The sequence below is a fragment of the Cyanistes caeruleus genome, chromosome 14 (assembly GCF_971803275.1).
Source record: "Cyanistes caeruleus chromosome 14, bCyaCae1.hap1.1, whole genome shotgun sequence".
Taxonomy (NCBI): Eukaryota; Metazoa; Chordata; class Aves; order Passeriformes; family Paridae; genus Cyanistes; species Cyanistes caeruleus.
The window spans coordinates 3,532,126-3,557,740 of NC_141714.1; the positions used below are offsets into that span (position 1 = coordinate 3,532,126).

Consider the following 25,615-nt stretch of genomic DNA (forward strand, 5'->3'; position numbering starts at 1 on the left):
GTTTGGGAAATGCAAGACAGAGAACAGTTATTATGCAGAGGAGAGGCTCAGAGAGCCCCTGAAGAATCAGAAGATAAAGCTGAGCTCTACCTCCTCTGGAACTTGAAGTTAGAGAAGCCAGAATTAGGAAAAGCCCAAGAGATTGTGTGTGTGCTCCTCCTGGGACTTGTCCAGCTCTGTGGCAGAAGCACAGAAATGCCACCTAGCACATCCCAGAGCTGTGAGCTGCATGGCCCCTGTCACAGCCATGCTCCAACACCCCCTGACCCAACACGACCCCTGCTCTGCCACAAATCCAATGTGTGCAGTGACACAGCTGCCATCCACAGCCTTCTAAATCCTGCAGTGGATTAGAAATGTATTTATAGGAGCTGAGATGAATATTAATAAGTAGTTCCTCCCTGAAATCTAAATGTCTCCTAAAATCACCAGCTTTTCAGCCAACATAAATTAGCATAAAACTACTGCTAATCTCTGTCCTGGGTGAGGGGTTGGAAAGCAGCCCTGCAGCACAGCAACTCAGAGTCTAATTAAAAGCACCAGCTCAGTCAGTAGCTCAGTGGATGGGATCTCCTGTCTATTAATTAGCTGGATGTTGGTAATTTCATCCCTCACCGTACAGATCACCCCAATCCCCTTTAGTGACTCCAAATGGTCACTACAAGCCTTTCTAGATGTGTCTGCCATAGCAGTTACTTTGCCCTGTGGAGGGATAGTCAAGAGTTTGTGTCTTCTCTAGAACACTCACCTTGGTGAAGATGTGTCTGGGTTTGGGGTTTGCTCAAGTGCTGGGAAGCCTGAGCAGTCTTCTCCTTTTCAGATCTAAATTCTCCACTTTGTAGGTGTGGAAGCACAGGTTTAGGAATAGTCTGGGCTCTAATGTGAGCAGGTGTCTCTCATGTAGGTAAGACAGTCACCAGACAGGCACCTTGAGCTGTGTTCTTAGCACAGAGCTGAGCCATTGACAGAAATTTGAAGGAAAAGCACGTGGGCTTGTCTGAATTCCTGCTCCAGCTTCAGTCCCTGGGGTTCTGCTGTGTCCCTGGGCACCCCAGGCTGTGGGAGAGAACTGCTCCTTCAAAAGAGGCAGCACAGCAAGTCTGCAGGGAGCAGCAGATCCAGGAGGACCCTGCTGAAAGCAACACTGAAAGTGTTTCTGCATCTAAACCCTAATCAGAAGCTGTTGGAGGAAGAGGGAAATATAAACAGTAAATCGCTGCAGGTCACTGCAGAAAGCAAGAGCTTTTCTAGAGCTGGTGAAAATGAATTCCTTGGGCATGGGGGCTTGAGGAGATGGGCTGAGGGGATGGATTTATGATGGCCAAGTGTGTGAGTTCAATGTTGTGCTTTGGGCAGCACTGCTCAAAGGAAACCACCTGCATGCAACCTTCAGTGGTGGCAGTGAAGAGAGGGGCTCTGGCACTGCCAAACCCCAGTGGCCACATGCACTGGGGTGAGCTTCCCATGTGCCAGCACCGAGGAGCCAGCAACAATTCCATGGAATGAGTTAAAGGCTCATCAGAATGAGTTAAATACCCATTATTGAATGGGTAAATACCATATGTAGAAATATAAATATAAAAATAAAGTAAAATAGATAAATATAAATATAAATATAAATATAAATATAAATATAAATATAAATATAAATATAAATATATAGAAATACATATAAAACATATACATATACATATACATATAAATATAAATATAAATATAAATATAAATACATATGTATTTGTATGTTTTCATGAATTTTATAAATTTAGATAATATATTTTTAATGTATTTTAATATATCATTTATGTATACATAATTTAATATATAATTATAGAAATTATGTAAGAATAAATTATATTAATATTATATTAATATAATATATTATATAATTTTATATTACATTACTTATATATATTAATATTGATAAAACATATTAATACTAACATATTATATTAATGAATAATTATAATAATATAATGATATATTATATTTATATAGAATTATATGTAATATCTATAATATGTAATATGTAATATGTAATATGTAATATGTAATATGTAATATATAATATATATTATATAATATATGATATATGATATATGATATATGATATATAATATATGATATATGATATATAATATATTATATATTATATATTATATATTATATATTATATTTTATATATTATATATTATATATTATATTTTATATATTATATATTATATTTTATATATTATATATTATATTTTATATATTATATATTATATTATATAATATATATATACATGATATATGATATATTATATATGTAAATATAATATATTTATTTTCTATATAAATAAATGGGTTTAATACCATTATTGAAATGGGCATTGTGGGGAATACCACGAAGGTGTCTCTGCTGGAATCAGAACCACCCGGGGGTTCTCTTTGGCCTCTGAGCTCCTGCAGAGGTTTGGGGGCAGAGGGGCAGAGCTTGGGGAGAGAGAGGGGAGCAGCCGGTCCCGGTGGCTGTGGCAGCTGCTGGGAACACAAACCCTTCTTGGATTGGGAACACAAACCCTTCTTGGATTGGGAGCACAAACCCTTCTTGGATTGGGAGCACAAACCCTTCTTGGATTGGGAGCACAAACCCTTCTTGGATTGGGAACACAAACCCTTCTTGGATTGGGAACACAAACCCTTCTTGGATTGGGAACACAAACCCTTCTTGGATTGGGAACACAAACCCTTCTTGGATTGGGAATACAAACCCTTCTTGGATTGGGAACACAAACCCTTCTTGGATTGCCATCTGCTGGCACCGCATTTAACTGCTGCCGGCCGGGACAGCCAAGGGGACAAAACAAAACATGGACAAAATAAAATAAATAAAATAAAATAAATAAAATAAATAAAGTAAATTTTTAATAAATTTTTAAAGTGCCCTGTAACTCATTTTATTCAAAAGTCTTCACTTGCTCTGACCCCACTCCCATTCAGTACAATATTGACTAAGCTAAAACTCCATCTATGGACTTTTATTTCCCCCCTGAAATAACTCAGATTTTAAGCTGGTCCAGCCTAAGCAAGGGCTATTCTGCTTCTGATCCTGTCAGGCCTGAAAAACCATTCAAAATGATTCGAGAGAAGCTGAACAGGGGGAGAAAGATGTGCTGAAAAGCTCGTGGGCTGAGATAAGGCCAGGGAGATCACTCAGCAATTACTGTCACGGGCAAAACAGATTCGTCTTGGGAAAATGAATTTATTACCAATCAAATCAGAGTAGGGCAGCGAGAAATAAAAGCAGATAATTAAATACCTTCCCCCTACCCCTCCCTTCACTCACATATTGTCACCGCTCTCTTCTGGCTGCTGCGGGTGTTGTGCAGTTGCTGGCTGGGTTTTTTAGGGTTTTTGGGGGGTTTGGGGGTTTTTTGGTTTTTTGGGGTTTTTTTGGGGGTTTTTTTGCTGTTTTTTTTTTCCACATTTTTAAATGCGTTATCGCAGAGCTGCTGCTGCTGCCAGCACTGGTGGTGTCGGTGTCCCCTTGTCCCCTCCCGTGTCCCGGCTGTGTGCAGGAGCCCTGGCTGGCACGGCTGTCCCTCCCTCGGTGTCACCACAGGGTGGCATCGCTGTCGCCTGCGCTGAGCTGCGGGGACACTGCAGGGTCCCCCTTTGGGCACTGAGCTCCCGAATCCTGCTGCCTCACAAATATTCCCTGTCCTTCCCAGCTCAAGGACAGCCGGCGTGCACTGATGGCACTGGCTGGGAGCTAAAGGCTCACTGGAAGGAGTATTTTGGGGAATAGCACCAAGGTGTGGCTACTGCAGAGTGGTAAGAGGATAAAACCCCCAGGTATTCTCTTTAGCTGGGGTGTGTGACAGAAATCAGAGCTGCAGGGAGCAGGATGTGACCGCCCTGCAGGTCCTCTCTCCATGGAAAAGGCAAGGAAGGAGGAATGGAATGGATGTGAGGGAAAAGTGCCATAAAGAAGAAAAGGAAAGCTTGACCAGCCCAGAGCATGGCTGGGGCTGTGTGGGCTAAAAGCGAGACAAGCCCTGCCTTTGATAACTCTCTGCCAGGGTTCTGGCCACAACCTGAGCCCACAAACTGGAGATTTGGGCTGAGCTGAGGGCTGCAGGGCTGGAAACCACAATGGAAGCACTGATGGCCTTGCCCAGGGCTGTTCATGCATTAAACTGGCCATGGGCTATCTGGGCACAGTGCTCTGTCTGTGCTCTCAGGGCTCAGAAACGTAAAGAGCAAATTGAAAATATTTCTTGGGTTGCCTAGAGAGTGAAAGTCACCTAATCCAAGAGGCAGTTTGGGTTTCTGATTGGAAACAGAATAAAACTTGGGCTCAGAGCAGCAAAGCACTTGATGGGTACAAGGAACAAAGCAATGACCTGCCAGGATTTGTGGCTCATTTCTGCAGTGGGGCTGCAGACAGCTGAGCTGCCTTCCTCTGGAGGCTGGAGTAAAGCAGGAGTGGGCAAAAGTAGTGGCTGTAGCAATAATGTAATAATATCCCATTGTGCCATGGCACACAGGAGGGATGGGCACGTTCTGCTGGGATTTCGTGTACACACAGCCCCCGAGGGCTGCTGCTGCTGCAGAGAGCCCTGGCCTTTGCAGTTCAGCCGCTCTACATGACTGTGGTCACAGCCCACAGGCCCTTGGTAAAGTCAGGCTGCTGCTGATACAATTTTCTTGCAGCTAGCCAGGATTGAAACTCATCTTTTTCTCTTTTTTTTTCACTACCGCAGCATTTCATCAGTTGATTTTCTGGCTTGAGCCACTTCCTCGTGCATCCCATGTACAGTCAGTGCTCAGACTCACACTGGGTGAATTCAGGTCCCATTTACACCCTGCACAATCAGTGCTTCTAGGGCTTTTTAGGGCTTTTTTCCTGGAGAGTGAGGCTACAGGAAACAGCCATATTTCCATGTGATTTGCAAGTAGCTGCTCTTTGGCTCTAGCTCTGTGGTGAGTGAGGTGAGTGATAACTGCTCAGAATGGATTTTAACTGCAAACCTCCTATTTTATTTTATTTTATTTTATTTTATTTTATTTTATTTTATTTTATTTTATTTTATTTTATTTTATTTTATTTTATTTTATTTTATTTTATTTTATTTTATTTTATTTTATTTTATTTTATTTTATTTTATATTTTATTTTAATTTAATTTAATTTTTATTTTATTATTTTATTTTATTTTACTTTATTTTCTTTTATTTTATTTTAATTTTATTTTGGTTTATTTTCTTTTATTTTATTTTACTTTATTTTCTTTTCTTTTATTTTAATTTTAATTTTATTTTGGTTTCTTTTCTTTTCTTTTCTTTTCTTTTCTTTTCTTTTCTTTTCTTTTCTTTTCTTTTCTTTTCTTTTCTTTTCTTTTCTTTTCTTTTCTTTTCTTTTCTTTTCTTTTCTTTTCTTTTCTTTTCTTTTCTTTTCTTTTCTATTTTATTTTAATTTTATTTTGGTTTATTTTATTTTATTTTATTTTATTTTATTTTATTTTATTTTATTTTATTTTATTTTATTTTATTTTATTTTATTTTATTTTATTTTATTTTATTTTATTCTGTGGTGCCTGAGCACCTGCTATCCTTGCTCAGTGTGAGTATTTACATAGCTGATGTTGGGTAACCCTTAGGAGAGCTCATGGAATCAGAAATGTTGTTGACAGCACCTTGATGATATTCTGATATGATGACATGATCTACCTCGATGATATTCCTGATATTCTGATTCTCATTCCTCCATTCAGTTATTCTGTGGTTCGCAAAGTTTTCCAGGCTGGGAATTTCATTAAATAATCTGTGAGTGGTGTGTGCCCCCCTGGGAGGGTTTCCTAATGAACAGAACCTGCATAACCTGAAGATAAAATAGCATCAGAATCATCTCTGTGGAGTTTCTGCTGTTGGCTTCTTGTCCAGCAGCTCCTCCAATCATCTCCTACTCCCCTGCAAGGTTAAAAAGAAATTATTTTCCAGCAAGCTGCAGATGTTCACGAGGTAAAAGGGTTTTTTTCCCTAAAAATGTGAGTGCTAAAGTCATTGTCTCCCTGCTGGATGATGCTTCTCTCCAGTGATCTGTTCAGGGACATTAATGGTGCTCAGTGCTTATCCCTTGATTGTCTCACTGTAGTGATGCCTTGAGAGGCTTCCTAGAACAGAGCTAAAGAACAAAGTAGGGATTTATAAAAAAGCCTTCAAAGGATACACCTTGGGCAGTACAAGAGCCCAGCCAAGGCTACACCCAAGATGGGAGAGAGGTCACGAGTTTTCACACTTTTATAGGTTTTGGTCCATTTCCATACTGGGGTTAATTGTCCAGTTTCAGGTGATGCAGTCCCATCCTCCCAGGTCGCTCTCCTCAGTTCGGGGCTGTTTGCACTTTCTGGGCCTGGAGCTGCAGCGGTGTCCTTGGTTCTGGGGCTGGGAAAGGATTGTTGTGTCTGCCTGAGCTGTGGGGAGATCCTGCTGACACTTTATCTGAAGTTCAGAGTTATGTGCCAATGCAGTAGAGAATCTGGAAAATATGCGAGCTAAAACTTCAGGCATCAGTAGACAGGGAGAACTTCTGCCTGAAGCCATCTCTCACCTTTCAGCACAACCCTGCTGTGCATGGAGGGATCAGGGGAAGAGCTGCAGAAGCTCAGCTCGCGGTTTCAGTACTTGAAATAAAGCTACTTAGAAGGCAGAGTGTCCCACAGTGTTTCCATACTGTAACCTTTGCTTTAAAGATTAAAAACACACGTGGTTCTACCTGTGCAGGTCCTCAGGAGGTGTTTCAGAAATCCCTGGGTGCCTCAGTAGCTGCTTGGGTCAGGGCTTTGCAGGTCAGGATGTGTTTGGAAGCTGCTTCCCTCCAACAGACCCAGCTTTGCAAAGCCTGGCAGGAATTACGGGAGAAGAAAAGCCAGGCCTGGTTTAGTTTGAGGCAGAGTTTGCAGTGCTGGCTCTCCTTGCTGGGGGAAAGGGGCTGAAGATGCCAGTGCTGACCTTGTGGTGTTTAGTTGTTTCTCCATCCTGTCAGGCTGGGATTCTGTGTCTCTCTGGAGTGAGGGACTGCAGCTCTGCAGACAAGAGACCCCGGTCCATTGATGTTTGAACAATGGTCTTTCAGTGTGCTCCCAATTTGCATGAGACTTTGGGCAGATAAGCTTTGCTTTTGATGGAGCTAAATGAGTTTTCTCGTTGCTGTATCTACCTCTAAATGCCAGGACAGATGCAAAGCACCGATTACCGATAGTTTATTGTAGGTACACGATGTGTGTGCCTGAGGAACAATAGCAAAATAGCTGGGGAATATTTGCTGCCATGAAAAAAATCGCCATTCATTAGTGCTGTCTGTATTTTTAGGATAAAACAGATTGGAACCAACTCCTGAAAGGAGTAAAACAGGTACAAAAGCTTCCTTTACCTGCTTCTCCTACCTCTGGATTCCTACTCTACTGCTCTGCTCCTAGGACACTGATACAGCTAATCCTGCAGCCTCTGCTGGGCTTGGTCTGGGATGACATTAACCGAGTGCACTGAGCGGAATTCTCATGGAAAACAACTTCTGAAATGGTCTGTTGTTAGGAGTTCCGAGCTTTTAAGCAGATCTGTTCGTGTATCTTTTACAAATGCTTCCCCAGCGTCACCTGACTTCACTGTCACTGCCTTCAGAGTGACAGAAAGGATCTGTGTTTGAAGGGAAACACCTTGCACTTCCAACTCGAGTGTGACATGATCCCCCGTGATGGCTTTGATGGGATTTTCCTTTCCATCACTTGGAATTCCATGGGGAAAGTCCTGCAGGCCAATGTTACACTCAGCAGGCATTTTGAGAGAGGCTGGCAATCAGGTACTCAGTTACAATTACTGTATAAAATGAAATTATCAGGAAGTTATCAAATTCTTGGTCACAAGTCTAACTACGGTGATGCAGCCCACGGGCAACCTTGGAAAAAGGAGAATTTGGATGTTTTGTCGTTCCATTTGTCATGACCTTGGCTGGGGCTCACAGACCACGTATCATCCATGACTTGGTCAGCAGAGATGTACTGACAGCCTCAGAGGGGCTCTGCACATCCCCTGGGTACAGGCAGTGCAGGAGGCAGGCAGAGCCCTGGATTTCTGCAAGCTTTGCACTTGGATTTTAAGGGAAAACGCTGCCAGTGAGCTGCCACCAGAACCTGGCTCGTGGAACACCCAAAATACACAGGGGGTGTGCTGGGGTGGAGAGCTTCACTCCCTGCCATCAGGGAATTTGTTTTCAGCTGGGAAAGATTTATTAATTGTGGTGGTTTGTTGTAGAAGAGAGGGGATTGAGCCAGAAGAGATCTAGTACAGAAGGTATTTTCCTTTTGGATGGATGTTGTGGGGTTTAATGCTTTGTTGTATCTGGATGTGTTTGGGATATCTGGAGTTCACTGAGCTGAACAGTTTCCAGATCCTCAGCACAGAAAATGGCCTTTTCACTTTCAGCCTCCTTCCTGATGGTCCCTCAGGGCGTGCAGAGGCCTCCCAGATTTCAGAAATACCCAAAGCTGAGGTCACCTGCTGAGACTGAGGGCATCTGCCAGGGGTGTGGGGCTGCCATGGCCCCACTCAGCACAGCCTGTGGGGCGTGGAGCAGGTCCCAGCCAGGGGACACTGCTGCCCTGGGCACACCTGAGGAGTCCTGTCACCCTGAGAATCAGGCCTTTCGATATTATTTTCATAATTTCTAGCCACTTTCCCGGTAAGATAACTATAAACATAGGTGTTTATACATTCCATTAAAGATTTGCCTTTTGATGGACGTCTCTCACATCCAGTGTGCTTGGGAAGGTGGTGACCTGACTATCCAACCCCTATAAACACTGAAAGAACAAACTAAACTTCCTTCTTCTTTCATCACACTTCAAGCTGTGTCTGTGTGAATCATTTTGTGTCCGACAGAGTCCCACACCAAGCTGGCCTCGGAGCTTCTTCTTCCACCCTCTCCTCCTTCCTCACACTGAAAACTTTGTCCCTGCTCCTCCCTGGAGGTTCCAGTGGTTCAGAATGTGAAGGATTTGGTCCTCAAGATCTGAGCAGCCCTTGCAGATGTTTCCAAGGCTTGGAGGTGATCCTCCACCCTTCTCTCCCCAGCAGCTGGGCTGACTTTGCCTCTCCAGCATTGGTATTTAAAAGACTTTCAGATGTGTGTGGTCCCTAGAAAAATAAATCTCCAAAGGAAACAAATGTTGTGGTGAAAGTCTGCCAAGTCCCCACTGCTTATTAGCTCGTAGTATTATGTAGGAGGAACTTAACTCTATAGCCTGATACAGGATAAATCTTTGATGAACTCCCAGCCCTTTTGAAGATTGAGATTTAAAAGGATGTTGCTCTATAGGGTCGAGATGGAGCCATTGACTTGATGGGATTTCTGCTGTGAGTGCCTTGACACACTTGTCAGACCCCTGCAATAATAATTTGTCCTTTCAGAGATTTTTTGTGTTTAGGTTACATCAAGCAGAGCTTTGACAGCGGTGATCAGGGATGACAATTTCCAAACAGCCCAGAACAACAGAGGGTGAAATGAGAAATGAACATGTGCTTCTAAATAGACTGACTTGAGGATGTTGATCCAGGACTTCCTTCAAACCCAGAGATCACTTGATTTTTCCATGATTCTGTGCTACAGCCAGAGGCAATTTTTATAGAAGTCAGGAAGTTGCACAGCAAAGCAACTGGGCATTGACAAAGAGTGTTTGAGACTGCAGCTCCTGGTGATGCTAGAAACTGGATTTTGTAGGTGTAGATGAAGAAATCAGCACACAGCACTCACACAACCCCTGTCACCTGCACTCTGTCCCTCTCCAAAGTGTCACGGTTGCTCAGCAGTATCAACAAACATGTATTTAAATGGATTGAGTTACACAGGCAAAAGTCTAAATATTACCTTCCTGGAGGAAAGATGATTCACCTGATTTGAAGTAGATAATTTAATCTGAAGAGCTAAATTTATCTTTCCTCTGCAGCTAGATGAAATTATTGATGGGAAGGAGAATTTTCTTTCCAATTTTCAATCACTGCCTAAAATTGTTTAGATTATGATGTCTCAGAGGGCGAGTCTCTTCTGATGTAAATATGTTTTGACTGGAATTAACTCCTTAAGGCCAGGGAAGAAGCTCTGAAGAAGAAATGAAGTCGGGAGCAGGCCCTTGCTTTCCTCAAGAAGCTCCTGCTTATTTCTGTGCTGATATCTGCGGCTTGAGGTGATTCTGTTCTCACCTGGAGAGAAGCAAATATGGTGAGATTTCACTGAGGACATGTGAAATCAGTCTGGCTCCAGGGCTCTTCACCTCTGGTGGTGCTCTGGCTTTGAGACCCTCCAGGTCTTGTGGCAGCATTAAAGGAGGACACACTGGAGGTGTTTTGGGCACCGTTCAGGAGGAACTCGAGGCTTTACCCAAGATGAGCATGATTTGCTATAGAAACTTTATAAAAGGGACAAATCCCAGTTCTCTTGTTGGAATAATTCTTTTAAAATGCTTTTCAGAGGGAGTGCCTGTGCTTCAAAAAGCTTCAGTCCCTGTCCTGAGCAGACTTGACGTGTCGGTCTGGCAGCGGGCGTGGGCTCGGATGGGAACAGGAGCCATCTGTTAATGGTGCTTGGCACCCTTTGCTGTCCTCAGAACTTCCCATACAAGTCAAATTGGGGAGATTAACACATTGTGGTACAATTCCACTCGGGTCTACATCATCCTGCCTGGTTACTTCGATGTGGTACCTGGACCCCTTAGCCATCATCCCAAAATTCCTCCTCTTCTCTGTCAAAGCTGTGTGTGCCACTGAAGGCTGAATGAAGACTCTCCTTTTCTCTGTTCTTGCTGCTGCTGTACTTGGCACATGCTGAATGATTTATATTTTTGGCAAATCTGTAAAGCACTGGCAGATTTATATTTACAGCAGTGTTGTGTTAAAGGAAAGAGTTGTTAATTCTGGACAGATTAAACTCATGGTGATGAACAGCCAGGAATTATCTAATTCAGAATAGTATCTAATGGGAAGGACAAAGTCTGAAGTCCCACATATCTCTTGCATCCAGAGATGAAAGTGAAATATACCCTGGAGAGGACAGACCCTGTTCTTCCCCGTGGTCCTCTCAAGGACTAATTCCTGAGGGAGGAGAGCAGATCTGCCTCCTCTCCAGTGATCTGGCCACGCACACAAGGGAGCAGCCAACAGCTCCAGCCGAGGATGTGGGAGCCTTTGAATGAAAGGGTGGTTTCAGGGAATAAGAAACTTTTTACAAATGTCATGTGTGAAAGTTGCTGGCAAACAGAGATGAGCTCTCAGTGGGTTTGTGTCAGTGTTGCCTGGACTGTCATGCACAGGGCAGACAAAGCTGGAATAAATACTAACTTCTTCTGTGTAAATGTGATACTGCTGTGATGTGCCAAAATGACAACATCTGATGTTTTCACTCGAAACAGACGCAGTGTTGTTAGGAAAGATTTCCTTCTACAGATGGGAAAACTCTCCCATTTCCAAGTCCCACTCTTTTCTAAAGTAAAGCTGAGGCCAGCACCAGTGGGGTTAGGAGCAGGGTTAGTGGTGCTGCAGCATAGAAGTCTCAGAAAGCAGGTGAAAGATTTTGCTGTCAAAGTGAAAGAGCCCAGTATACATTTTTAACAGCTGGGTCCTCCTGTAGTGGAATCAGAAAATAAACTTCTCTTTCTGTGGGATATGAGCCACGCTGGATCTGCTGGGTTTAGCTTGTGTTGAATGACTCCATCCCAAAGCCCCTGGGGGTTTGAATGAACTGGGATTCAGCGCTCTGGCTTTGGCTTGTGTCCAATGTTAACAGAGAAAAAGTATTCAGGGGCACCTCAGGCAGAAGCACCAAGTGAATTCTCCCTTTCTGCTTGCCAGGGTAAACCACAGATGCCGTGTAAAACCAGCACAGGGGCAGGACTGTGCCCAGTTCCACGGGTCAGAGATTTTCTCAGTTGCCTTCCTAACGCACAGGAGTCCTGTGCCAGCACTGTGCCACACTGTGGGGTTGTGACTGGGACCCCCCTGTACTGCTCATCCTGTAAGACTGGGGCAATTATCCCAGGGGATTTCTGGTTTGGGTTGGGGTTTTTTCTGTTTTTTTCTTTTTTTGTTGTTTTTTTTTTTTTTCTTTAGTTGGGCCAGATGATTTCTTGGTACAACTGGATTCAAGGGGAAATTTGCATCCTTCCAAACATCACCCCCAAACCTGCCCCTCAAAACCTTTTGTTTACTCGTCTGTTGACCTATCCTGAGCTGGAATCAGCACCCCTTTTCCCCCTGAAGCACACACTGTGAGCAGACGACTGATGGTGAGAGTGAAAATCAGTGAGGCAAAGTGTTCCATCCCCGCGAAGGGATGGAACAAGGCACTAGGACCTAGGAGGCGTCTCATCCACCCTGGCAGGAATTTCTTGCTTGGAGCTCAGACAACAAAGGCAGAGTGAGCCTGGTTTTCTTTCTCTCAGCATCTCCACCCTGCGCGCTGAAAACCGGTGAGTAGAGCTTTCCCGAGCGACTTGCATGCAGAAAAGTAACAGAAAGGAGGAATCTTTTTCTCGGTGCATTACAGCATCTGCAGTTCATTTTAAAATCAAAAGCCCTGCATCCTCTGATTCATTCCCGAAGTTGCTTGGATGTTTCATTGTTCAGCGCATGACACCAGACTGAATCTGCCCCAGCTGGCACGGTGGGGGGAACGTTCCCAACTCGGGGTTTCTGTGGGGGTCGCCTGCATTGTCACCTGCCTCACTGCAGCCTGGCGACAACGATTTTTTCCTTGCATGGGTCACGTTGACATTGTAAAATACGGGGAAGGGGTTTCATTCTGGCGAGTGTGAAGGGCGGGGATGAGATAGCAACAGCTTTTCCTGGATTTATACCTGGCTGCCAAGTGCTGTAAATCCCATTTCAGCCCTGTGTTAACATGCGAGCAGCATAACGTGAGGTGCATGTGCCTGGTGGGGCTGGGGGAGTGGAAGGGTCTCCACTGCAGGGTTGGGGGGGGATGTGGGGGGTTCCTTCTCCTTTTGTGTTGGGGTTTGGTGCAGGAGAAAGGTTTTTTCCTCGAGCATAAACTAGAGGCAGTGCGAAATTCCTGCTCGCAGGGTGTCAGCTCCAGCCTCGGCTTTTCTGTGCTGGAAGCCCCCGTGCTCAGAACAATGAAAGGTGAGGAGCAGGGGCGGCGTGTCCCTGGGGCACTTCCAGCTATTAAATCACTTAGGGCTGGAAGCTGGGAGGGGGGGGGGGTGGAAATAGCCCCTTTATTTTCTCCTCCTCATTAAACGGGATGCAAAAATGCAGTTCAGAGGAGGCTCGGGCTGAAAAGAGCTTACCGAAGCTGCTGTTTCAATGACAGATTTTCCTTTGCAGTCATCTCTTCTTAGAGATGTAGGCTGGTCCTGGGAATTGATTGATGGGCTAGGAGGGGGCTGCGGATAGGGGGAAGGGTGGGCTGGATCTCATTGCTAACCCTTATTGAACAGGCTGTCACAAAGAAACTGCTTATTCCCCTGTGACCATTCTTTCATAAATGCCAGTTTATTCTAATGTTAAACATTCAGATGCTCTGGGTCCTTCCGTGATTCGGCAGATTGAAGGGCCGACTTACTGGGATCTCCTTGTTTTCTGTTGCCAAAGGAAACCTCACAGGGCTCAGAGGTTTAATTCATTGCCAACTGGTGTTCGGATGAGTTTTTTGGGGGCCGAGCTGTGATTGCCGCGTATCCCTTTGGCCCCAAGTCCCAATTTGCTGCACTTTGAAAACTCCCAGGTGCAGGAGCAGGCGGCTCTCTAGAAACGCGTTCCCTGCCCCCAGCAGTCGGATCCCTTTCAAAACGCGAGGACCCCTCCTACTCTCGGTCCCCAGAATCCATACAAATCTGGGTCAGGGGAGGGGGCGCTTCCCAAATGCATCTGTCCTGCTCCAGACACTGCCTCAGCGTCGTTTTGCTCTCCGGATTGTGGCTCTGCTGGGCTCTAACCCGTCCCTTTGCCCTCCTTCTCTCCCCATCTCCTTCCTGCCCAGCTTCAGATCTTTAGGGTTCACCAAACTATGGAACTTGATTTTGGACACTTTGACGAAAGAGACAAGGCGTCCAGAAACATGCGAGGCACACGGATGAACGGCCTGCCCAGCCCCACTCACAGCGCTCACTGCAGCTTCTACAGAACCCGGACCTTACAGGCGCTGAGTAACGAGAAGAAAGCCAAGAAGGTTCGTTTCTATCGCAACGGGGACCGCTACTTCAAGGGGATTGTGTACGCCGTGTCCTCCGACCGCTTCCGAAGTTTCGATGCGCTCCTGGCGGACCTGACCCGGTCCCTGTCCGACAACATTAACCTGCCCCAGGGAGTGCGCTACATCTACACCATCGACGGCTCGAGGAAGATCGGCAGCATGGACGAGCTGGAGGAAGGTAATGGGCGAGCATCGCCGGCAGGACAGGGCAGGGATGGGCAGGGCAGGGCAGGGGAGGGGAGGGGAGGGGAGGGCAGGGCAGGGCAGGGCTGGGCAGGGCAGGGCAGGGGAGGGGAGGGGAGGGCAGGGCAGGGCAGGGCAGGGGAGGGGAGGGGAGGGCAGGGGAGGGCAGGGGACGGCAGGGGACGGCAGGGCAGGGCAGGGCAGGGGAGGGGAGGGAAGGGCAGGGGAGGGGAGGGAAGGGCAGGGCAGGACAGGGGACGGCAGGGCAGGGAAGGGCAGGGCAGGGGAGGGGAGGGAAGGGGAGGGCAGGGGCTGCGCCGCCCGGGGCTGCCCAGGAGGGCACGTCCGTCCGGGCTCTGGGGGATGCTGAGCCCCGCTGTGCCCGGTCCGTGTGTCCGGCTGTGTCCGTGTGTCCAGCTCGGGGCTGTGTCCGTGTGTCCGGCTCTGTCCGTGTGTCAGGCTGGAGGGCTGACTCAGGGGCTGTCCGTACGGCTGTCCGTGTGTCCGGCTCGGGGCTGTGTCCGTGTGTCCGGCTGTGTCAATGTGTCCGGCTGTGTCCGTGTGTCCGTGTGTCCGGCTGTGTCAATGTGTCCGGCTGTGTCCGTGTGTCCGTGTGTCCGGCTGTGTCAATGTGTCCGGCTGTGTCCGTGTGTCCGGCTGTGTCCGTGTGTCCGGCTGTGTCCGTGTGTCCGGCTGTGTCAATGTGTCCGGCTGTGTCCGTGTGTCCGGCTGTGTCCGGCTGTGTCAATGTGTCCGGCTGTGTCCGTGTGTCCGGCTGTGTCCGTGTGTCCGTGTGTCCGGCTGTGTCCGTGTGTCCGGCTGGGCTCCCTGGGTTTCCCGGCAGGGTGGGTGGGGATGGCTGGCGGGGGAAGCGGGGCTGAGGCGCTCCTGGAGCGATGGGGTGGGCAGGGACGCTGTGCGGGGTTTTTGGGGTGTGGTGCACACGATGTGTGGGCACAGGGCTGTGGGCCGGGCCGGGCCGGCACCTGGGGGTGTGGGGAGGGGTGCTGGGGGTGCAGGCAGAGTGCGATGGGGGTTTGGAGGGAGGGGTTGGGGGGTTTCAGTGTCTGGGGAGCTCACATACCCTGATTAGAGAGGGGATTTACTGAGCAAGGTCTGTGAATGGAGAAGGGCGTTTTGGACAGGTTTGCTCTTGGTGAAATTTGGGGTTTGTGCGGAGGAAGGCGTGGGGAGGGTGGGCTGCAGGGAGGGGCTGTGCTCGGGGGGTGTGGAGGGGTGCTGGGCTGGCCGGGAGGGAGCGGGGGCTGGCAGGGTGTGCAGGGTGTGCAGGAGGGGTGGCAGGGTGTGCAGGGTGTGTAGGGTGTGCAGGGTGTGCAGGAGGGGTGGCAGGGTGTGCAGGGTGTGCAGGGTGTGCAGGAGTGCTGGCAGGGTGTGCAGGGTGTGCAGGAGGGGTGGCAGGGTGTGCAGGAGGGGTGGCAGGGTGTGCAGGGTGTGCAGGGTGTGCAGGATGTGCAGGGTGTGCAGGAGGGGTGTGCAGGATGTGCAGGGTGTGCAGGAGGGGTGGCAGGGTGTGCAGGGTGTGCAGGAGGGGTGGCAGGGTGTGCAGGATGTGCAGGGTGTGCAGGGTGTGCAGGAGGGGTGGCAGGGTGTGCAGGGTGTGCAGGGTGTGCAGGGTGTGCAGGGTGTGCAGGAGGGGTGGCAGGGTGTGCAGGGTGTGCAGGAGGGGTGGCAGGATGTGCAGGGTGTGCAGGGTGTGCAGGGGGTGCAGGAGGGGTGGCAGGGTGTGCAGGGTGTGCAGGGTGTGCAGGAGGGGTGGCAGGGTGTGCAGGAGGGGTGGCAGGGTGTGCAGGGTGTGCAGGAGGGGTGGCAGGATGTGCAGGGTGTGCAGGGTGTGCAGGGGGTGCAGGAGGGGTGGCAGGGTGTGCAGGATGTGCAGGGTGTGCAGGGTGTGCAGGGTGTGCAGGGTGTGCAGGAGGGCTGGCAGGATGTGCAGGATGTGCAGGGTGTGCAGGGGGTGCAGGAGGGGTGGCAGGGTGTGCAGGGTGTGCAGGAGGGGTGGCAGGATGTGCAGGGTGTGCAGGGTGTGCAGGGGGTGCAGGAGGGGTGGCAGGGTGTGCAGGATGTGCAGGGTGTGCAGGGTGTGCAGGGTGTGCAGGGTGTGCAGGAGGGTTGGCAGGATGTGCAGGATGTGCAGGGTGTGCAGGGGGTGCAGGAGGGGTGGCAGGGTGTGCAGGAGGGGTGTGCAGGGTGTGCAGGGTGTGCAGGGTGTGCAGGGTGTGCAGGGTGTGCAGGAGGGGTGGCAGGGTGTGCAGGGTGTGCAGGGTGTGCAGGGTGTGCAGGGTGTGCAGGAGGGCACGGGCAGCCCCTGCGCTCCGTGGGGAGCAGGGCTGGGAGAAAGGGAGAAAGGGAGAAAGGGAGAAAGGGAGAAAGGGAGAAAGGGAGAAAGGGAGAAAGGGAGGTGCCCCCCGTGGATTTGGGGAATGGGAAGCTGGGCTGGTGGGTGTGGGGGAGCAGCGTGGGGAGCATCCCCACACCCGAGGGGGTGTGTCACTGAGGGATGAGGGATGGAGCAAACCCCAGCCCTGCTCGGAAGGGATGCCCTGCGGGAAGGGATGCTCAGCCGTGCCTGAGCTCCGGGACAAGCCCTGGGGTGGAATGGCTGCGGTGGCCGGTCCTGATGTCTTACAGAGAGAGGGCACCCACAGCCACGCTGCTTTGCTCTTCCCCGAGCAATTCAGTCTTTGTTTGGACCTGGAATATCCTGTTGCAGGAGGGGAGGTGCTCTTCCCTTTTCCTCGGTGTTTTTCTCCAAGTAGACATCCTGGCCAGTTGGGTAACTAGGGAAAATCCAGGAGGTTTTTGCCTTTAGTAAAAGACAATGGATGCGGTGAGTGAGGCATGGGCTGCAGAGGCAGCCTCGGCAGCGAGGCATTGTGTGACCTTGACTAAAGCAGCTCTCCCTACAATTCCTTCTCTGTCAAGCAGGATATTCATCTCCCCAAAATACTTCACGGGGACAAGGACGTGGAATAAATCTTGGTTTCCACAGAGGAGTTTTCCTGGGAAGAAATCTCTGCCTTTCTGAGCTGTGATGCTTCCTAGTGGAGTTATTCTCAGCCCAATTACAGCTGTCGAATGGAGGTGTGGCCTCCCTTAATTTTAGAGATTCTGCCATGTTTCATTCTGGTCTCCTAATATGGCCACAGCCTTTCTCTAATGGCAGCTCTCAGTCCTGCTCGTCCTAGGTTTTATGCAAATCTTTGGAAATAACTCCGGGAGAAAATGCAGTTCTTTATTCTCTTTTTCCACTCTTCCTGCTTTTTGTCAGTGAAGTTAAGCTTTAGTTGTTACACCTGCTTTTGCTGCAGGTAAGGAGGTACCCAGCTCATGACAATGCATTTTGCTGGTTGAAGTACAGACAGGAGATGTTGGCATTTGGGTTCTGGCTTTGTCCTGCCAAAATGGCATCTGGAAACAGCACTGAAGAAAAGGCACTAAAACCAAAATGGAATGGTCTGTGTCCTCAGCAGAGCATCATCTAGGAAAAGAAAACCTGAGCAGAGTGAAGACAAAGGAATCTGTTTTTTGGACATGCCAGAGTAGGTCTGCACACTGCTATTGATCCCTTATTTCTAGGGGTCACCTAGGCTTCTGTTGTGGAAAAGCAATTTACAGCACCGTGGTTACAACCAGCCTTGGGTGAACTCTGCCCTTGGCTTGGGTGTTTGCACAGCTCTGTGCAAGGTACCTGCATCACACCCAGAATTTGGGAATAATTCTGCTGTGACAATACAAGAACAGTGCACACAGAACCAGGCCATGTCTGCCTTATAAATCTGCATTCTGCTTGGAGACTGAGGGTAACCAAACCAGTGCTTGTTGCTGTAATGGGGCTAATTTACCACTGTCCTTTCCAATAAATAAGTGGAATCTAGGAAAAGTCACCAAAGAGGCTCATCTCAGTGGTTTGATGGCAAAAACTTGGGAATTACTGACAATATTTCACATCATGTTCTAAGTACTTGATTGCTTCTGATTTAGAAATGCACTTACGTAGTGTAATGTAGTTCTGGAGGGTAGAGGATGATATTGCACGGTACCAATATCCAGGAGACAGACACTTCAGGTGAACAAAACCCACATGGTGTGCTGCTGGTTAACTGGGGCTTGGAATCACCCTTTTGTTCCTCAGACCAGAGATCTTCCCTGGCACTCCAGGTCACCCTGTAATGAGAACAAGTGATGTTTCTCACACTCTTTTTTTCACATTCCTTCCATCTGCTGGGATGAGCCTCTTGGTCCTTTCCTGTACTGTGTCCTAGCATCCCACATTTTGGGAGCCCTCAGAACTCTGTCACACAGGTGCCTTTTGCTGCCACCTGAGTTGTCCCTCACTGGTCACAGGTTGCTTTTCCCATCATTTTCCAGGGATCTGTCTCATCTCCCAATGACCTTTTCTCAAAATCCACCCACCTGATCATTTTTTTCTTCCCCTTTTCAGTCCTGGCAGCCATCTTCCATCACTGTAGTCATGGTCTCAATCCTGACTTCTTATTTTCAGCATTCAGCTTTAATATATTTGTAAATAATGCACCTGCTGGTGTTGATTAGGGCTGCATTCCTCTTTAATCTCTGTGCTGGTTCAGTGCAGGGCAGCAGCAAATTGCTGACATCACCTCCCACTCGTGTCCCACTGCCTAGGCTGTTTCAGTTTGGGATATTTGCCCAAAGTGCTGCTATTTATCGTGCCAGATGAATCTTTTGGAAAAGAGCACCAGGTGGGCTTTATTCCCCTTCATATATAATTGGTTCCAGTGTCCAGGGCTTTGGGAAGTTGATTTATGTAGTTTCATTTACTGGTGAGTCACTTATAAAAAAAACCAGATAATTCTGTGCCTTGTGCTGTGATAAAACTTGCATATGGAAGATGCTAAAATAATCATGTGCCATCCTTCCCAGCCTTTCTCACGATGATGGTAGAGCAGCTGGCATTTCATCCAAGTTTCAGCTAAAATTTAGTTCCTTTGGTGTCTGGACAGGGTGGTTTGGTCCTTGGTTCATTTTGAGCCTCTTCTTGCAGACTTGATGTGATGAGTAATTGTCCCACCTCAGCTCTGATTATTTTTTGTCCTTGAATGGAGGCCTGGGTTGAGGTGGAAGCTGATGTTGTGCATTGACTCCAGCAGCAAAGAGATGGCTTAAGAAATTCTGCTCTTGGCCACTTGTGCCAGTCCCCATTGTCCCATAAATGAGTTCTTTGTGGGACAAAAGCCTTTTTTAGCCCTCTCCATAATTTTGCTCCTTTCTCATATTCAGCTTGTTGACATAATGAAATGGACAGCGAGGCATGACCTGGGAGTGAAGGCAAGGCACATCCAAGGGTGCATTTTATGCCCTGTCCTGGGCTGTTAATTTGAAATCTGCCTTTGTTTCAAATCAAACACTAGAAAAAGCTGAGTAGGATTTTGTTTTGCTCAGTGTGGTTTCATTGCAAATGTTCTTGGGCTGTGTGAGATATTCCAGAAAGTGATTCCAAGCTTTTTGTATCCTGTCATGCCCTTGGGAATATTTTCCAAAATCTTGTCCAGGAGTATTTAAAGTAATCACAGAAGAGGCTCCACCCTGGAACTGTGCAGAGTCTGGTGTGTGCTGGGACTGAGGGGTTTATAGGAAACATCCTGGAATCTCCACCCAGCGAGTGTGTTCCAGTTTGGAAAAGTGAAATCCCTGTAGTTTCATAGTGAAACCTTGGTAACCTGTGGAATTGTTTTCTGTGGGTGTTTGTTGGCCTGATAGCTCAGCTAATTACATCCCACAGAACTAAATTTCTCTGTGAGCTTCTGTTTTATTTGCTTGCTCATCCTGGCTGGGACTGGTGTGGTGCCAAAATTCTTGAAGTGTGGTTTTGAAGGTGATTTTTAATCAAGCATTTCTTCCCCTTCTTTAGCTGAACGAGAGGTGCTTCTGCTCATGGAGGAGCCAAGGGAAGTGAGCTCTTCCAGGGTTCATTTTGCCATGCTGGAGTAGTTTTTAACTCATAAAGCAACAGCAAATTCATGCATTTGAAACTCAAGGCCTCCTCCAACACCATGTGGAATGAACTCTGCAAGGTGTTAAGTCCATTTAATTCCTGCTGCAGCCCTGGTAAATTCCATGAAACATAAAAGCTGGGCACAGCAGCACAATCTCAACTTTGCAACTGCAGAGCTAACAGCCACAATAATTGACTGCTGCCCACAGAGACTGTTCCTGGAATAACTGTTAACACTTAGACATTCAAAATGGCCTCAATCCAGCTTTCCTGATTTTTCTCTAAAGACTTCTACCCGCAGTTCATTATCCCTGGAAAGTTGCTGGTGCGTGCTGAGGAAGGATGACTTTTTCTGAAAGCACAGCCTGGCATTTTTGGTATTGTCACAGGGAGCTGCTGTAAGAAGGTTGGAGGATCAGCACTCATCTGCAGCTTAGGGGTTTTTCTAAGGAACCTTCTCTAAGGCAAACCTTATCTTTGCTGAGATCATCCCTTCTTTAGGAGCTGAATAATCTCCTTGTGCTTCCCTCAGATCAGTGGCGCTGGGATGTGTCATGCACTCGAAGCTGGAGTAATTCTGTGTGATACAAGCCTGGCTTCAAAAGACAAATATGATGCTCATGATGAGGTGTCTGAGGTCTGCAGTCAGCCCAGCCACTGCTGAGGGCAGGCAGGAGGAGTGAGGAAATGCCTTGGCTGCTTTGGTGGCAGGAGAGGAGTTGTGACACGTCTGGAGCACCCTGGCATGGTGACAGTGCACATCCCCCTGTGGGCTCTGGCTCTGCAGTGTGAAAAGGGCATCGTGCTCTGAGCTGGCCCTGCACTGAACCAACCCTGTCCTTGGCACCACAGGGATGCTCCCCAGCCCCAGGGCATGAGTGTGTCTCTTTGTGAGGCTCCCTTTTTGGGGTTTGTTTGGGATTGATGCTGTCCACTGTACCTTCTCATGGCTTGCAGTGGGATTTCTGCATGTCTGCACAGCTGCTTGCTGGCTCCTGAAAATATTTGTGCACAGATTTTTGTGCTTAGGGCTGGGGACAAAATATTCTTCTCAGAGCTGTTTCTTTTGCTCGTGACAAGATCTCACATCCCCTTCTCATTCCTTCTGTTATGCTGAGCACATCTTCTGCTGTCACGCTGTGTCTGTCAGTCACATTTCTGTGGCTGGCACAGTTGTACACCTTGACTTCTCATTACAGGCTTAGCACAGACAGATGTGGCAGAGAGACCCACAGAGAACCCACTCCTGCCTCCATGGTAGCTCTGTTCCCTGTAAGATTTCTTCTTTATGATCTCCTGGCCACATGGTGCAGTTAAAAGCTGGAAAGTTCACAGGTCTTCAGCCCCTGCTTGCTCAATCCTGCTACCACCATGGGAAGGTTTGGCTAAAACCCCACTGTGGGAAGTGAAATGCTCTGTGGAAAGCGTGTCCCTGGCTGGCAAATGCATGTGCCAGTGAGGAATGTGAGCTGTGATTTTGCTGCTATTTGAGAGTCATAAGCTGACTTAGGGAAGACATTAGTTGAAGTGTTTTTTAAATGAAGTTAAAGCACATCCTCAGGTCAGGGAGGAAGGACAGAAAAGCTCCTCTTCCCTGGAGCTGTGCTGCTGTGGCTGCAGAAATGATGCTGAGAAGAGCTGCTGCTCAGAACTGCTATTCCAGAGTGGCACTCCAAGGAAATTTCTCTCCAGTTTTAGAACAGAGCAGGATTTTATTTGCTGGGGTTTGGGTTAAATGAGAAAAAGGGAGAAAGGGCAGATTCCATTTTCCACTTGTGAGCGTGAGCACACCTTGAGAGGACAATGTGTGGATCTGCACCCTTGTGTGAGATCACATCTGTGGAACAAACCCCACAAGAGTTTTGCCTTCATGCCACTGTTGCTGTACAGGTGGTGTAAATACACAACCAGCTGTGCTGTGCACTGAGGAATTCAAAAGGGCTCAGCTGCAACTAAGAGTAATGGTACTGTACCACAGAGATCAAGAATCTCTTCAGCTTACTTTAAAATACGCAACTTGTTAATAGAAAATACGCTCCAGCACCTCACAGGTCTGCAGAACACAGTGCAAGTGTGTTCTTTCTTTCACTGTGGAAATAATACAGATGAAGGTCAAAGGCAGATGAAAGTCAAGCCTTGCCACACTTCAGTGGCTGATAGTCTACTTCTGTTTTTTGGGTGGGGAAGCAGAGGTGCAGGTGAGGTCAGGAGCTGGCACAGGGGTGACAGCACCATTCAAATCTCTTAGTGCTGTTTTTAAAGGGAGAAATCCCTTTTCTCAGAGGATAATGCAGAGTTCTGCTGAGCACACTTAGGAGGGCTCTGCTGCCCAGGGATTATGGGCTTGGGAGGGCTCAGGTTCTTAGGATGGTTAATTCCCTGTGAGCATTCCCGACTCCTTGCTGCCCTTCTCTCAGTCGGGAAACTGGAGAGGAGCCTGGGCCTGCTCTGCACCAGGTGTTACTTGGCTGGAGCAGATGAATAAACCACAACTTATCACTTATTAATCAGAAAGATCTGAAGTATTCAAAGCTGCTGGAAAATTATATCCCCAGAGGGAATTTTGTATAATGTGTGGTGCTCTGGGGGGTATGTTCCAGTTTCTATTGAGTCAGAGTCACAAAATGCAGGGGATTAAGGAGCTCCAGCTATGGGAAGGGCTGTGTGGTTGGTTTATTGAGGGGTGTTGCTGTCAGAAAATAGAGATTTTTACTGTTTGTTCAAGCCAACAGAACCTGCTGGTGGGATTATTGTTAGTCTGGAGTACACCAGTTGACAAAATGCCCAACTGAGTGCTCATCGTGAACCTTGTCAGCTCTCTTCTCTCTTCTGTGTTTGTATTCCATCTTTAGAAGGGGAAAACAGAATGTCTGCTTCCTGTTCATCAAGGATTTGGGGCATTTTTATAGAACTGACGGGGAAGAGCTGCAGTAGGTGATGTAAACACCACGAGTGGGCATCACAGTGGCAAACTGGGTACAAATGTGGGGTTAAAATCAGATGGAATCCTGCATCTTTTCTGTGGCTGCTTGTGGCATCACACCCTGATCAGTAAGAGGGACAGAAATACACAGAGTGCTGCTATAAGCCTGCTAAAATCTGTTTATTGTGTGTCTGTTGTGGTCTCACCATGGGTTCTGGTGCCTCCATCAGAAGAGCAGTTTAGTCAGGAGAAGGAGTTCCAGTATGAATTTTATCCTGGGCATGTTACGTGCCTGGGCCACGTGAACATCAGAGGGATGTTTGGAAATCTGTATTTTGCCAACTGGATGTCAAATCCTGTCCTAGAGATCCCTGGATGGGAAACCAGACTTGGCTCTAGGATAGGCTTTTCAAAGATGTCTGAGCCTTGGAGTTTGCAGTCAGGGAAATGCAGACAATCTGGTTTTGGTAAAGAAGGAATTTTATTTTTTTTTTAAAAAAAAGTTTTTCAAAATAGTTAAATCTGTGTTTTGATTTCAAACGTATTGCAGTACATGAAGAACTCAATTTTGTAATATCAGACAAAGAAAACACCAGAAGAGACTCTAAAATCCTACAGGTACCCATGTCATGCCTTCAGTTCCTATTAAAATTTTATCTAATGGCGAGACAAAAGCTTCTTCCTCCAGCAGTGAGTGACTTTTTTTCAGTGCAGCCTGAGTCATTTCAGACCAGACAGCTACATTCCCTTAGGGATACTGGTTTACAGTCTCATTCTAGTAATAACTCTTTCAGCATCCATCAGATTTGCAGGCCCAAAAGAAGCTCCTACAAATCCTTTAAGGTGCTTTTAAAACCTTAGATAGATAGGATCCTGTAAATTACAGACAAAGCCTAAAACTAATTTTGGGTGGGATAGGGAAGGGTTTTTTGTCAATTACTAAAATGACCCTGTAACTCTTCTCTGTCATGTCTAAATTTGGATTTAATGTATTTTTGGTTGGTACCAGCCATGTAAATCAAGGAGTGGTATTTGGTGCAGTGTTTAATCTCAGCTGCCACTAGGTCTGTTCCCTAATAAACCACTGATGCTCTAATAGTGCATATTTGTTATGCCTGCTAGATTTATCAAGGCTGCTTTTAGTGGAGACTATTCAGGACAAGATTCTGATTATTTTTCAGGCATGATGCAGAAGGCACTTTGTGGACGAATGTTGGTGTGCTCTTGGCAGGGAATGGCACACTGAAGTAGCACCTAGGTCTGTAAAGAGAAAGGGGAAACTGGCAAATTTATAAAATAATCGGGGTGGTCAAATGAATTTGGTGTTCTGAAGTTCTTGGAAAGCTCAGCTGCATCTTCAGGTAGCTGAATACCTTTATAACTCAACCTCTTTTAACCCCTGGTTCACGTGATTGTCTGTCTCTGCTGATGGCTGACTCGCTTGCTTTGTGGAAATAGCAGCAATATTTTAAATAACCGTAAATATAAGATTAAAACAAGGCAGAATGCTTTAAGAACGAGCTGTCGTGGGAGTGCTGATGGAAACAATTATTAATGGTTTGTATGACCCGTGGGGTGAGAGCACAGAGCTGGTGGTTACTGTAGAATCTCATTTCTTCCTCAAGGGGAGAGTTACGTCTGCTCGTCCGACAACTTCTTCAAGAAGGTGGAATACACCAAGAATGTCAACCCCAACTGGTCTGTCAACGTGAAGACCTCTGCCAACCAGAAAGCACCTCAGTCCCTGGCCAGCAGCAACAGCGCCCAGGCCAAGGAGAACAAGGATTTCGTGCGCCCCAAGCTGGTGACCATCATCCGCAGCGGCGTGAAGCCCCGCAAGGCCGTGCGCGTGCTCCTCAACAAGAAGACTGCCCACTCCTTCGAGCAAGTCCTCACTGACATCACTGAAGCTATCAAACTGGAGACAGGGGTGGTCAAAAAGCTGTACACCTTGGATGGGAAGCAGGTAGGAGGTTTCGCAGATGTTACGTCTTTTTCTTCCTCCCGTCGTGCGGCTTTGCTGACTCAGAGCAATTCTTGAAGCTTAAAATTAAGCTGAGATGATTGCTGCCATCTGTTCCTTTGGAAGTATGGCTTCTCATGCCAGTGGTTAGGTTACTAAATTTTCCCTGATATTAATACCAAGTAAAGAATGTAGCCGTGGGTCTGGGTGGAACAGATGCTGGCCCTGCACGCCGGCGTGCGGTGCGTGTCTTCTGGGCCAGCTCAATAAATAACAGGGGGAGTTGGGCTCACAGCCACCAGCTGGTCTG

At 47.4% G+C, this 25,615-nt stretch overlaps 1 protein-coding gene across 5 annotated transcripts in view; it reads left to right on the forward strand.

Annotated features, from left to right (window-relative positions):
* Positions 1-3,644: 3,644 nt before the first annotated feature.
* DCX (doublecortin) overlaps positions 3,645-25,615 on the forward strand; it is a 77,077-nt gene continuing 55,106 nt past the window's right edge. For 2 of the 5 annotated variants that reach the window (XM_023926718.2, XM_023926720.2), the window contains exons 1-3: positions 11,817-12,499; positions 14,032-14,422; positions 24,968-25,308. In XM_023926718.2, the coding sequence (XP_023782486.1) occupies positions 14,059-14,422; positions 24,968-25,308 (705 nt within the window). In that variant the 5' untranslated portion in view covers positions 11,817-12,499; positions 14,032-14,058. Of the gene's footprint in view, positions 3,817-11,816; positions 12,500-13,111; positions 13,173-14,031; positions 14,423-24,967; positions 25,309-25,615 lie in introns of those variants that run through there. The other 3 variants (XM_086851020.1, XM_086851021.1, XM_023926719.2) reach the window with 3 other exon arrangements.